Here is a 13,209-nt window from a genome sequence, read left to right on the forward strand (position 1 = left end):
TTCTTTTGCTGGCACTGAGAAAAAAGCAGGTACTTCCCTGAAATGTGTTTAGCTTAAGTTGGCTAACACATGAAGAGGCACTGGACACCATACTAAAGCAGCTATACACGTGAAGCAGTCAATCCTGACCTAAGAAACCAAGCTCTAATGTGTCTTTCTTATCTCAGTTCATCAAAAATCAAAACAGATTTCGATGTAAGTGATCTTACCAGCTGCAACCATAAAAGTCACACGTATTCCATAGCCCAACCTCAGCCCCCAAATCAATAGATTAATTAGAAGGGGTGTTCATTCTGTTACTAAACTTTTAAGAAGCATAACTGATGTAAACTTTTTTAGTGTGAAACCTGGAAATGTAATTTTGTCTGACTGTAGCAGCTAGACACACATGGAAAAGAACCATTACGAGCCCAGTAGTACTGGCAGCAATGCCACAAGAAGAGCTGTAAAGGAGAAGCATTTAGATGGATAAAGCTTTATTCACATTCAAAATAAAGATGTCAAAGACTGTTTTCCTAAAGAGAACAAAGACCCTCAAAGATAATGTCTGTGTCGAACAACAGTGGCAAACAAATACTAAATCCCCCCCTCAACACCCCGGCACTTAGTGAGCAAGTGTGGTGTAATAATAGTATGAGTTACTGGCAGGCTTTTCTCCTGAATGAATTGAATTAATTTAGCCTTATTAGCAATTATTAGCAATGTCACAAAAAAATCTATAAATGTATATATATGATATATATTTTTATATATCATATATATATATTTGTATATATAATATATATATTTATATAGATAAAAAGAATCCACTTTCAACAGTTTCACTGGAGAGAGAAAAACTAAGTAAAAAGTTTTTTTATTAAAAACAGGTCAGGAATATTTCAATATTCTACTGTATCTCTTCCCCACCCTCAAATACAACCTACCCACATTTTCTTCTGCTCTTAAAATCACCTAAAAGGCAGAAAAATTGATTCGATATGTCCCAAACAAGCATCAGAAGCTATTTTTTTTAACTGCCTATTAGACAAATAAATTTGCTATGGAAATGAGGATTGAGAAAAACAACCCCAAAGAAGTGAAAAATGCCAACTGCAGCTTGAGAATGTTGTCTTATGAAATTAAGGGAACCCTCAGTGGAATTGTTTGGTAGCTTGAATATGCTCTGTCTCACGGGAAATACGGTACTAGAGCTTTACAAAAGATGAACACCTACTCCTTAAAATATTTCTACATTTACATTAATGCCATCCATATATACCACGAAGCACTTCAATAATTATTCTACAATACAATGGGAGTGCATGCTCAAACAAAACACCTCAGCAGTATTTTAAAGCAGTAAACCACCTAGCCAATTTCTGTACGTTCTATAGTTTTTCTAATCCACTCTCCCTGTGGCTGAGCAAAATCGAATTGCCTCTCACATTTGCAGACAGCTCTGTGAAGGTGATAATAGAGCTGCTCCCTGCTGTCATGAGGCAGGAAATAGGAAAATGGCATATGGGGCTAGAAAGAAATAAAAAGAGAACTAAACAAGAACAAAAGAGATTTCAACAAAGGACAACTATAACCCAATATGCTTTGCAAGTTAATCTCTTTTCATAATCATTTAACATACTTCATCATTTATCTGCACAAATCTCAGAAACTTAAATGCTTTAATAGCAAACCTTCTGCAAAGTTTTAGTGCTCAAAACGTTTGCAATAGAAAGGATACTAAAAGCCATCACATGCAACGCCTATAAATCAATGCCACCTTAGTACCCAAGTTAAGCAGCTGAACCTATTACAATCTGTTAGTAATTGATCTTAGATTTTGTGGCTAAAATGTAGCATCTGAAACAATGTATACTTGTACTATTAGTTGCAACACAAACACATAGAGTAACAGCTGAACAGCAAAAAATATTAAGGGGATGATTATGATTGGCTATGTGGTGCTGACAATATCAAACACTTGTGCTTTAAGGACTCCTGATGTAGAAAACATGATCTTAACAGTGACAACTTATTTTTAAGCACAGAATGGGCCTCCAAAAACACACCTCTACAGTGCTTCTATACAAAATCTCACTGAAGTACCTTAAAAAAAAAAAGGAAGCCTACTATACCTTTCCTTTTACACTCTGAATGGGATCCACCACCACAGCAACAGCTCTTTCTGATAAGGCTTCAAAGCTCTGCTGAGTATTGATATCTACACCAGACAACCAGCAGCCAAAGCCAGGGTGACTATGATACCAACCGACTACCATCTCAGGTCTGAAACAAAGAGCACATTGAGATTCTTAAAAAATAAAAACATGCAAGACAAGAAGAAATAGTAATGCACCAGGGCATAAATTGGGATGAGCTGTGGAAAAAAAAAAACAAACCCAAAACCCAAACCAACCACTACCCTCCTATTAAAAACATTTAAATTATGCCCTATACTACGGTGAAAACAGACATGAATAAATGCAACAAAAGAGAGCTATCATTAAGGGATGAACATTAGCAGTAGTAGATCGTGCTTTCAGTTTCTCACCCTGTTACCACACCTACCCTGAACCAGTTTTTACCCTTTCAGCACATAAGTAAATATCTGCTCTTTAACTCCTCGGCGTCGAGGGTTGAATTTTCACGGCAAAAAGTCCATTTCAGGCATGGACAACGGGAACCAACGGTGGGAAAGGATTAAATATCAATTAAACCAGCAGTAGAAGTAGGAACTCAGTCAAAAAGCAATTTGCACTGTTCTGTTCAGCTGCTGAGCCTTTTGCTAACATTAATTTTGAAGTTTTTCCCACAGTAAAAGAATTTGAGCAAGGAGACGACAAGTGTTGAGAGGCAGGAGTGAAAAAAAACTGTTTAAATATTAGGATCTCTTACAAAATTACTTTCCCCTTTCTTCTCATTAAAACTGCTTATAAACAAGCTGTAACTTCCTAATTTTTTAAATCTTAATTAAAAGCATTTAAAAAAAAAGAAATCAATCCTTTAAGCAGGTGCCGTGTAGTAACCACCTCTATTAAACTGAGCAGCTAATCATCATGTGCAATAATCAAAGCTGTAGGTTTAACAAGACAGCTGACAATCTCCTAACAGTTGAAATGCATGAGGTGAATTAAATGACATGTTATGCTACTCACCTGATTTCTGGCTCAATTATTTCTTTTAAGATAGTATTAATAGCTCCTAGACCACTAGGGAGGACTTCTTAACTGTCAGCCTTCTTTAGGGTGACTTACCTTCCTGTTTGTTTCAGCATATCCAACATTTTTGCCTGAAATACAGGATCGACAGCCTCCACGCTGACACCCTGATGTAGAAGACATACAGAAATCATCATATTGCCCTGTGTACAACTGCTAGCTTTTAAGTTGGTACTTTCAAGCAACAAAAAAAATTAAAGCACCTGTTTAAAAGGACAACCTCACTACTTCAGAACTAATTGAGAAAACACCTTCAAATACAAACCATAATTTTTGCCAATGTATTTCACTGATTTTTACAATACTGAAAGAAGATTTGGAATTGAAGTCAGCTCTACCTGTGATTAAACAGACATGGGAATTCATTCTTCCTTTGTTCTGCAAACTCTGGCCTGTTGTCCATCACAACTTCAGCTCTACAGGTTTTGTTGAAGATAGGCATCACCTACTGGATTTTTGCAGACCCTACTTACACCATGCCCATCCATCAAGTAAACTCAGAACAAAAGAATTGGAATGTTTCACTGATGTGCAGCTCTGAGTTACAAAGGGATCCATGTTTCTTTTAAGGACATTTTTTTTTTCATTCAATTTACACCAAGAAAATAAGCATCATAAAATCTAATTCTACCCACTGGCTCATCAGCTCTTTAAACTACCTCTTCACAACGTGAATATTTTTACTCAAAATGAAAATACATCTTTTTTTCACACTACACAAATATCACTTAAGATGTATGCCACTGTAAGATCTGTCAAATAGAGCAAGTTTCAGGTCTATGTATAGCAGCATCACAATTAAGGGCACAATACACTTCCAGCCAAGCTTTTTCTGTTTTGCATCCTGTTTGTGGTTTTCTTTTTGTTTCCACTGAAACCCTTAAATCTATTAGACATATTTAATTGTAGCCTGTAGCTTTCCACTTTAAGATCACACAAATGAGAAAAAGCAACAAAAAAAAAAATTTGCCATGAGGAAAAAAAAAAATCCAAACAAGTAAACAAAACTAGGAAGGTCTAACTGCAAAGGACTCACCGTTCCAGACTGTGGCATTGCAAAAACATCAATCACTCTTACAGTGTAATCATCGACAAATTCCCCGAGCATCAGACCCATAACTTCCATAGGGACACCAGCACGACCATGCTTCAACATCTGGAATTAAGACCAAATGACACTGTATGTTTAACAGGAGGTTCAAGTTCGACTTGGGATAGTTCTTTTCAACCTTTTTAGATCCATAGGTAACTTGGCAACATGTAGGACTTTTGGAAACTGTAAGGAACTGTGAAATAGTAACAGCAAACCCAAGAAAAAAAGAGTAATCATATAAAAAATAAGTTTCTAAGTGTTCCAAACAACATTCATTTATTTTTAAAATTAGTCTGATAGACACATGAGGAGCACAAAGCCATAAACATTGGCTAGGTGCCAGGTGCTCTATACGTAGCTCAGCACACACACAGAACACTTACTTTCAGCAGCGCAAGGGATGAGATGTAAACTTGTTCTGCTGTATCGACCGCAGGAGCATCTGTTGGTGGCCCCTATGAAAAGAGCAAATAATTATTTTCCCTACCATTGTTATTCTGCTGTTTCTAAACACTTTGTTTTGTTTACAAACTTTACAGAAAACACATCAATAGTTATGACTTTGGGTGTTAGGTGCACTTCTTAAAATGAAAAAGCAGCACACCCAAACCCCAAACACTTTCTTTACTGCACCCTCCCTCGCTAACGTATTTCATATTACAAGTCACCTAGCTAACATCCTCTGTCTGCTCTCACCCCAAAATAATAGCAGGCTAAAAAGCAATCTTATCAGAATCAGTCAAATAAAAAACTGGCAAGCATTGCACTGGGTACAAACCTGTTATAAGACACACAGGCTAAGAGTCAGATAAGTTTCCATTAGTCAGCCTTGCTGCAATGCTAACCTTCGTCAACTGTAAAATATGGCCAGTTCTCCAATTAACTCTGTGTTTCTTACAGTGGTGTGAATGTAAATGCTGCTGGGCTTGCATGATTAACTGGCACCAACACAAACAGCAATTTCCCTTTGCTTCATCAGCTTTCAGCTAAAGCGGACTTGTAGCTAAAGGCTATGGGAGTACTTTGCAGATACAGTGGTACAGCGAGAGAAAAAACGGACCTCCGATCCCTAAGTGGAAAAGCTGTGAACAAAATACTTTGCTCTTTGCCTTATGAGTAGTTATTCAAAAATTAGCACAACTGTCCCAGGTGTGAATGATTGGTTGAAACAGGTTCTGTGTACTGCTGAAAATGAAAAACACAGGAGGCAGCAGTTTAAATGTCCCTTCCTCCAGGAACAAGACATATTGCTCTTCTATACAGAACTCTGTATCACTGTACCTCATTACAGCCAATTAACAGTACATTCATTACATTATTACCCAATTGTGTACAACAAATTTCCACTGGAAAGACAAAAGGTTACCTCTGCACTAAGTGATGCAAACTTAGAAGGGCAACAAAGCAGCTATGGAATATGGTAACAAAACCAAACCCTCCACAGCAAGTTAATGAAAACCAACGGTGCCTGTACATGAATATTTTGTAGGTTTAGAATCTGAATTTCACACTTACAACCAAAATCAAGGAAGAAGATATAATTGAGCACATGATTGATTTTGCACTTGAAGTGGATAAAATTCAGTACAGCATGCCTCTATACGACATCAAAAAGAAGACATTTATCCACAAAAGCCATCACCTCTAGCAGATAATACTAGGAACTTAAGTGATTAGCATATTAGATTCGTGTAGCAATTGCCCTTTCTGCACACTATTACACACTCAGAAAAACATCATCTAATCTTCAGAATGCTTTAAAGACAGTAAGAATAAGAAGTTTCCAGATTTTTTCCCCTCAATGTCAATGAACTTCTCTATTAGATGTAGATCTAATAGTATCTATCCAATTCATATCTAAGCTGTATTTTGGAAGCCACATATATGCATGGATCTGTGTCATTGACACCTGCTTTCTAACACCTCCAAACCTTTATTTCTGACTTTGATACTGCTGACTATCACCTCTTGATACTGGCTCTCCCTCACTTCTTACTATTCATTGCTAATTCCTCTGTCACTTTGGCCTTCCCATCAGCAATTTTCCAGCAGGTGTTTAACTGTTCAAATTCTGCAGTATTCTCACAAAAGGTCTATTTTTAACCAATTTCAACTCTTCATCAGGTCTAACCATAGTCCAACAGTGCAATGGCTCCACTAGAGAAGTGTTCCTGTGCCCGGGGAGGTCTAGGCTGGGTGATAGGAGGAAGTTCTTCCCAGAGAGAGTGATTTGCCATTGGAATGGGCTGCCCTGGGAGGTGGTGGAGTCACCATCCCTGGAGGTGTTCAAGCAAAGCCTGGATGAGGCACTTAGTGCCATGTTCTAGTTGATTGGCCAGGGTTCGGTGCTTAGATTGGACTGGATGATCTTGGAGGTCTCTTCCAACCTGGTTGATTCTATGATTCTTTAACTCTACGAGTAACTCTTAAGACAATTTCACAGAACCAAATCACTTAATCACTGAATCACTTAATTTACTACACCTGAATCACTTAATTTACTACAGCTATTTTTTTTGACTGATAAAGTTTCAAATACCCAATCATTGTCTTGATACTGTTACTATGTGTTTTTTTTCCTTCATAAATGAGTAAGTTTACTTTCTTAACTTTATCTCCCCTTATTAAGTCTATTCTAAATGACCTTTTCATTTAGATGCAAAGCACAGAGACACATATTTCCACTTAATCATTGCAAAGAATAAAGCATAAATGAGTTGGGTTTTAATTAACATAACATAAAGCTCTCTTCCAATTCTTTACCAGAGATCAGAGGGAGTCTGAAAACAGGGTAAAAGTACAAACACAGTAATCACCTGCTTTAAGAAGGATGGAAACATTCATACTGTGATCACCATACATATTGTACATTTGTCCCAGACTTTGTTTGACCTTTCACTGTAAGCAAGCATCCCACAGCACCACGCAATATTTTCATTTAACATTTAAATAATAAAGAATAACATTTAAAAACCAAAGGAAATCTTCTTCAATTCTGCCTATGTAGTTCTGCAATTTTTGGAAGGCTAATGGTGATGCCTGATTGAGACCAGCTTCTCAAAAATCAGGAGCTTGAACTGACTCTAGAATAAACTTCTTGAAGAGGCTTTTCTACATAGAATCTCTTACGTCTGTTAAGATGGCAAATCACAGTGACACCCTTCCTCCTGCAGCATTAATCACGTCTGTTCCCCATGTAGACACCTGTGTTCACAATTTACCAGTTTAATTATTCTTCATCATTTCTCCCATTTTAAAACACTGAATAGATTCCACGCATATTGGCAGGACATAAAGACAAACAGTTTTACATTTGGATTATGTCAAATTACCTTTAGACAAAGGCAGGAACTAAAGCAGGGCAATGCCTTTCTGGGTTTTCCTTCTCCTTAATCTTTCTCCTTAATGTGTATTTTTTATTAACTCCTTGGAGATGTCAAATGCTTGTTTACCTTAGTGATAGTCTAAATGAAGGTATAGTTCATATCACATATTATCAATCCTTTAGGCATTCTACGAGATGAAGCAGTTGCTGTTTTCAAAGCTGATGTTAAAGTTCTCATGCCAGCAGCCAGCACCCAAAGCCAGTAATTCATTTTTGGCACAAGAAACATTGCTAATTCATGAAAGAATGTTTCATTAATGTAAATCAACTTGCTCAGTAACTTTTTTAAAGCCACAGTATTGACTGTGAAGGATTTTGCACATACAAGTTTATACATATAGACAAATGACTACACTAAGTGTCGGACAATATTAACTGCAGAGTTCATTGTTCAAGCCAAGATAACTCCTGCTCTCATCTCTCAGCTCAACCAACTTACCTGAGCTCTTAAAAATTAGCTTCCATTCCTGATAACTTCCTTCCCCATAACTTCCTTCCCCATAAATGGCTGATAATCTAACACAGTCTTGGGGTGACTTCTGTCTTAGCTTCTGAACACTAGTTACAGAATCTCTGTGAGCTAGACCCAGGTGCTGTATTTGACATTTCTTTGGCCTGTTTGTGGTAGTCTTCCACAGAAGTTTATGCATGTCTTTCATAAAGCAAAGAGAAAGACAGACTTTATTAGTTAATCTTTTACACAGAGGCAAAGACCTTCCACAGCATGTGCTATTATCACTGTTCATAAACTTCACTGTCTGCCAGCTTTAACAAAGGAGCATCATCCTGAGGAAGCAGGGTATCTAATTAAATTAACTGGTATCAGAAACATAAAGAATGCATTTGATTCTGCAATGCAAAACATCTTTGGGTATTTTTATTACCTCCTGGTATTCAGAGGAGGTCAGACAGTTCACCCACTACACAGACTTTTGTAAGACCGTCTATCTGCCTTCAAATCAGCAAATCCTGCCTTCATTCTGCATCCCCACAGCTTCACTGGGTAATTTTTGGGGGAACTGGAAGCCACATTGTATATTAAGCATTTTGTTTTCCAAACATTTATGGCATGAGGTAGAGTAATTATTAAAACTGCAGAACCATTAGGGAAAAAAAAATCCTGTTATTGTGCTACTTACTGGAAGTTGATGTTTCTTCTGAGTCAGTAAATTGAGCTGCCTGACAGCCAGCCATCTCATAAAGCCCAAGGAAACTGGTTTTGTTTTTGTTTACAGTGGCAGAATCCCAATTTTAATAACTGATACAAACGAACTTAGTACTATTAAAAGAGGCTGGTTGGGGATTTTTTTTTGCTGAATTTTCTTCAGTAAGACTCTTCATGGAACAAGAATCACACTGAAGTTATGAACAGAAGATTCTATTGTAATATGAAATTATGTATGGTACTATTTTTGCTTCAAATAGTTAAAACAGATGATCCAGTATCAAAACCAGCCCTTTATTTGGGCAGCCCTTGTTGATGAAGTGTTAAAGGCATTTGCCATTCTAACAGGCTAAAAACTAACGCCTTGAAGTGATACCTACTCAAGCCTTTTAGCAAATTTGTTAACACTTTGAGGTATATTACTCCACCTTTCTCTTAGTGTGAACTGGTATCAATTATTTAGCCAGTTTTATTATGTTATTAAAATACCTGCTGATTAAATGTGAACTTCAGTGTCATTTTGGAGCACTGCTCTTTATTTTACGTTTATTCAGATAGGTTTATAAAGCAGACTCAGTTAACCACACTGTCACCTCAGAAATATCCCACAACTGCAGACACTTTCTATTGTTTAAATGGATTTTGAACACTGCTCTAGTATCATGGTAATAGCAGAAAAGATGACTGTAAAACATATCCTAGCTATTTCAAAGAAACTCATTTTTGCAGGGGCAACTGTAATAATGAATTAAAAGAAGGCAGCGAGCTAAGTGCTGTAGAGAAAATCTTAATTCTATGGCACCAAACCCCATACTGTATAAAACATAAACAGCTGCTATCATCATTCCTACTTCTTATTTCTTTTTGCAATTGAAACAATTTAAATGCAAACATAGGACCACAAGCGAACATTGAGGGCTGTAGCTTGTATTTCTTTTCCAGTAAGGTAAGAAAGAACCTTTTAATAGTTTAATTTTGTGAGTATTAAACAACTAGTGTGAAAAACAAGCTGCATGTAAACTATTTCTACTGCCTCTGCTTCAATGACTAGCACAGGCAACCTGTTATAGGAGGTGTTAATTGGCAATAGGAGTACAAGTCAGAAGCATGTTCCCCATCGTCCTAACCCAGCAAGGCTAGGTCATTAAAGTGGAAATGAATTCTTTCATGCTGGCTTAACCCTTTCAGTACATATTTTCAGCTGTTACATCTAAATACAACTGAGGAAGATTAACTAAAAAAAAAAAAACACCCCAGAAAATAAAACCACCAAGACAGAAAAAAAAATTACACTACTGAATTAAAAATTAAAAAAAAAGTATTCACCCACCCCACATTTTCTTCACTTCCCTTTTCTACCTCCTCCAAAACACGTGTGCCAGATGATCATGACATTTATTATGTAGATAGAGGGGGAGAAGGGCACTAGGATATAAACGCAGCCACAATCGCCATAAAATCATTTATCACAGCAAAGGTTGCATGAAAAGATCAGGCTCTTAAAGTGAGCTTAAAAGTACCATTTGGTGGAGTTAAATCCAATGGTCAGCATATAGCTTGGTAAGAGGGGGAAAAAATATTACAGAACATTACCTGCAGAGGGGACACAAACATGAGCAAGCTTGCAGGGCAGGCAGAGGTATTGGTGATAATGAAAAGACCTTAACAGTTCAGCAGAGTACCACTGCTCTTCTCTACCTACCCTTTGCCAGTAAGTGGTATAACCTGATGATATATTGACACAAAGAACAGAAGATTTTAGATCAGCATAGTGCTTTTTACAGGTTGCTAAGCCTGAAAGTCTAAACAACACTGTGTTTGTGGAGCAATTTCTTCCTTACTGAGACAATACACTTACTGACAATGCCAACTCACATTCCTTTAGTAGAAGTACAATTGAAGTGAGCAAGTCCTATTTCCACATTTCAATGCTTCTAGCAGCACTGTCATGACAAACAGCAGACACCATGTATTGCATTTTCTGCAGGTAACTTTATCAGTGATCCAGTTCATGAAAACAATGAAAAATCACAGCTCATAAAAAGGGAAAAATAGATTACTTTGCGCTGTGAACACTGCACTAATTAGGAGCAATCTCAAATCTCATTGCAATTTTCCAGCTAGTATACACAGGATTTTTCAAGTTAGTTCCACATCAACAGGATTATATTTTGAAGCTAGCATTATGTCTAAACACTTTGTATGTTTATGGCCATTTTTATACCAATTATAATCAAGAGTACATAACAGACCACAAAATACCATAAGTCTTCAACAGCCTAGATTCCGAAAGGACCACGTTGTCTTCTTACACCATATGTCAGCAGAAAAAACACGTAGTAATATGCTTAGTTTCACAAAGAATCTCACAGATCACAAGATGGAATAAAGGTACTATAGGAATATTATTACATAGAATCAAGCAGGTTGGAAGAGACCTGCAAGATCATCCAGTCCAAGCATCATCCTGCCCTGGCCAATCAACCAGACCATGGCACTAAGTGCCTCATCCAGGCTTTGCTTCAACACCTCCAGGGACAGCAACTCCAGCACCTCCCTGGGCAGCCCATTCCAATGCCAATCACTCTCTCTGGCAACAACTTCCTCCTAACATCCAGCCTAGATCTCCCCCAGCTTGAGACTGTATCCCCTTGTTCTGTTGCCGGTTGCCTGGCAGAAGAGCGCAACCCCACCTGGCTACAGCCTCTGTTCAGGTAGTTGCAGACAGCAATGATGCCTGCCCTGAGACTTCTCTTCTCCAGGCTGTACACCCCTAGCTCCCTCAACCTCTCCTCAAAGGGCTTGTAAAGTAATTCTTTACACTTGAAACTGTGTCCCCTCATTCTGTTGCTGAATTACATCAATTACTACTTGAAAAATACCCCCCCAAAAACACCCCAAACTTAACAGGCTACATAAAATTATCCCCTAAAGAAGTTTCTCTGGGTTGACATTTACAACTGAACTCCATAAATGACAATACAAATATGACTTGAAATATACAGCATTTCTTCTCTCTTCTTCAAAAAACAAAATCACACAATTTTGTATTGCCTTGAGCAGTTGGTTCAACAGGTTGGGACAGCCACTTTGCAAGCATGGCTTCAGTGTAGAGCCTAAACATTACTACTTAACCTTTTCTGTTTGTTTGAAGGTTTTGTTTTAGTTTTTTTGGGGGGGTTGTTTAGTTGTTTGGTCTTTTTACTGAAAGGCACTGAAGTTTAGCTTCTCCTATCCATCTATCAATAACCTCTCTTCCACTATCAGCAGTTTTATGGAAGGAGTAATCCACAAACACGGGCACATGCAGGATTCCTCATCTACTTCTAGAACAGAATGAGTTTTGCTCATTTAGCTGTCCCAAATTGCCAAAAGGTCTTTCATACTCCTGGTTTTCAATACTGCTGTTGAAAATACACTTGAATATTGAGGCTTAAAGCTTGCTTTGAAAATTTTACCAGGTTTTCAATTTATTTTGACAAGTAAGCTTAATTTTACTGTAGTGTAGTTTACAGTCACTCTACTTAACTTTTATCCAAAAAATGTATTTAAAAAGTACTTATTACCCAATATTAACACATGTCCATGATAAAAAGTCACTTAAATATGTGATGGTTTGGGTGTTACTTGCCCCTCCCCACTTAGGAAAATCACCTAGACTAGACTCAGCTGCTGGAAATTTTGAATGAAGCTTTATACTTACAGCTTAGCACAATATACAAGCAGGTATTTACAATCTATACAGTTAGAGACAGAAATACACAAGTTAAAGGTAATACAGAAAGCACAACAGCCCTCTCAGAAACCAGAATTCCCAGGAGGGGCTCCCAACCATCCTTCACCTTCTCCCCACCCCTCTGCCCTAGACTTTGCCTGACGTTCGGGGTAAGTTTGGATGGTCAGCCCAGGGGGTTACGAAGCAGAAGGATTAGTCAGGCAGCAAGTTAGGTTAGAGAGAGAAGTTCATACAGCCCCAGAGATAGAGAGGAACTCTGTTATCTATATTTATCTTCTTGTTCTTATCCATTTCAGCAAGCCTATGAGTGCAGCAGACATCACCACTGTTTCCTTTTCACAGCCTATAACCTAATTCTTCTCACCAAAATATCCCAGCTAGGCTCAAACTAGCACAATATATTACTGGGATATGATTTCCAATAGACTTCCTGCAAAGTTCCCAGTATAACTATTGAATGAAATGGTTGCTTAAATGTAATCTTTCCTCATTCCAGCATTTTCTTTCTCTTTACAATCTACAAGTTCAACAAGACATTAAAAATCTAGGGAAGGTTTGCTGCATCACTGTAGTTAACATTCCTTATTATCAAGCATAAGCACGATTTTGACTAGATGACCTTTAGAGGTCTCT

The 13,209-nt window shown here is 37.6% G+C and overlaps 1 protein-coding gene across 2 annotated transcripts in view; it reads right to left on the reverse strand.

The window, feature by feature from the left end:
- PSMD14 (proteasome 26S subunit, non-ATPase 14) overlaps window positions 1–13,209 on the reverse strand; it is a 54,977-nt gene that overhangs the window by 25,445 nt on the left and 16,323 nt on the right. For both annotated transcript variants that reach the window (XM_064164225.1, XM_064164216.1), the window contains exons 4-7: window positions 4,674–4,745; window positions 4,234–4,353; window positions 3,234–3,304; window positions 2,115–2,265 (exon numbers count right to left, since the gene is read on the reverse strand). In XM_064164225.1, coding sequence (XP_064020295.1) covers window positions 2,115–2,265; window positions 3,234–3,304; window positions 4,234–4,353; window positions 4,674–4,745 — 414 coding nt within the window. The remainder of the gene's footprint in view (window positions 1–2,114; window positions 2,266–3,233; window positions 3,305–4,233; window positions 4,354–4,673; window positions 4,746–13,209) is intronic.

This window comes from Pogoniulus pusillus, chromosome 2, assembly GCF_015220805.1.
Source record: "Pogoniulus pusillus isolate bPogPus1 chromosome 2, bPogPus1.pri, whole genome shotgun sequence".
Lineage (NCBI taxonomy): Eukaryota > Metazoa > Chordata > Aves > Piciformes > Lybiidae > Pogoniulus > Pogoniulus pusillus.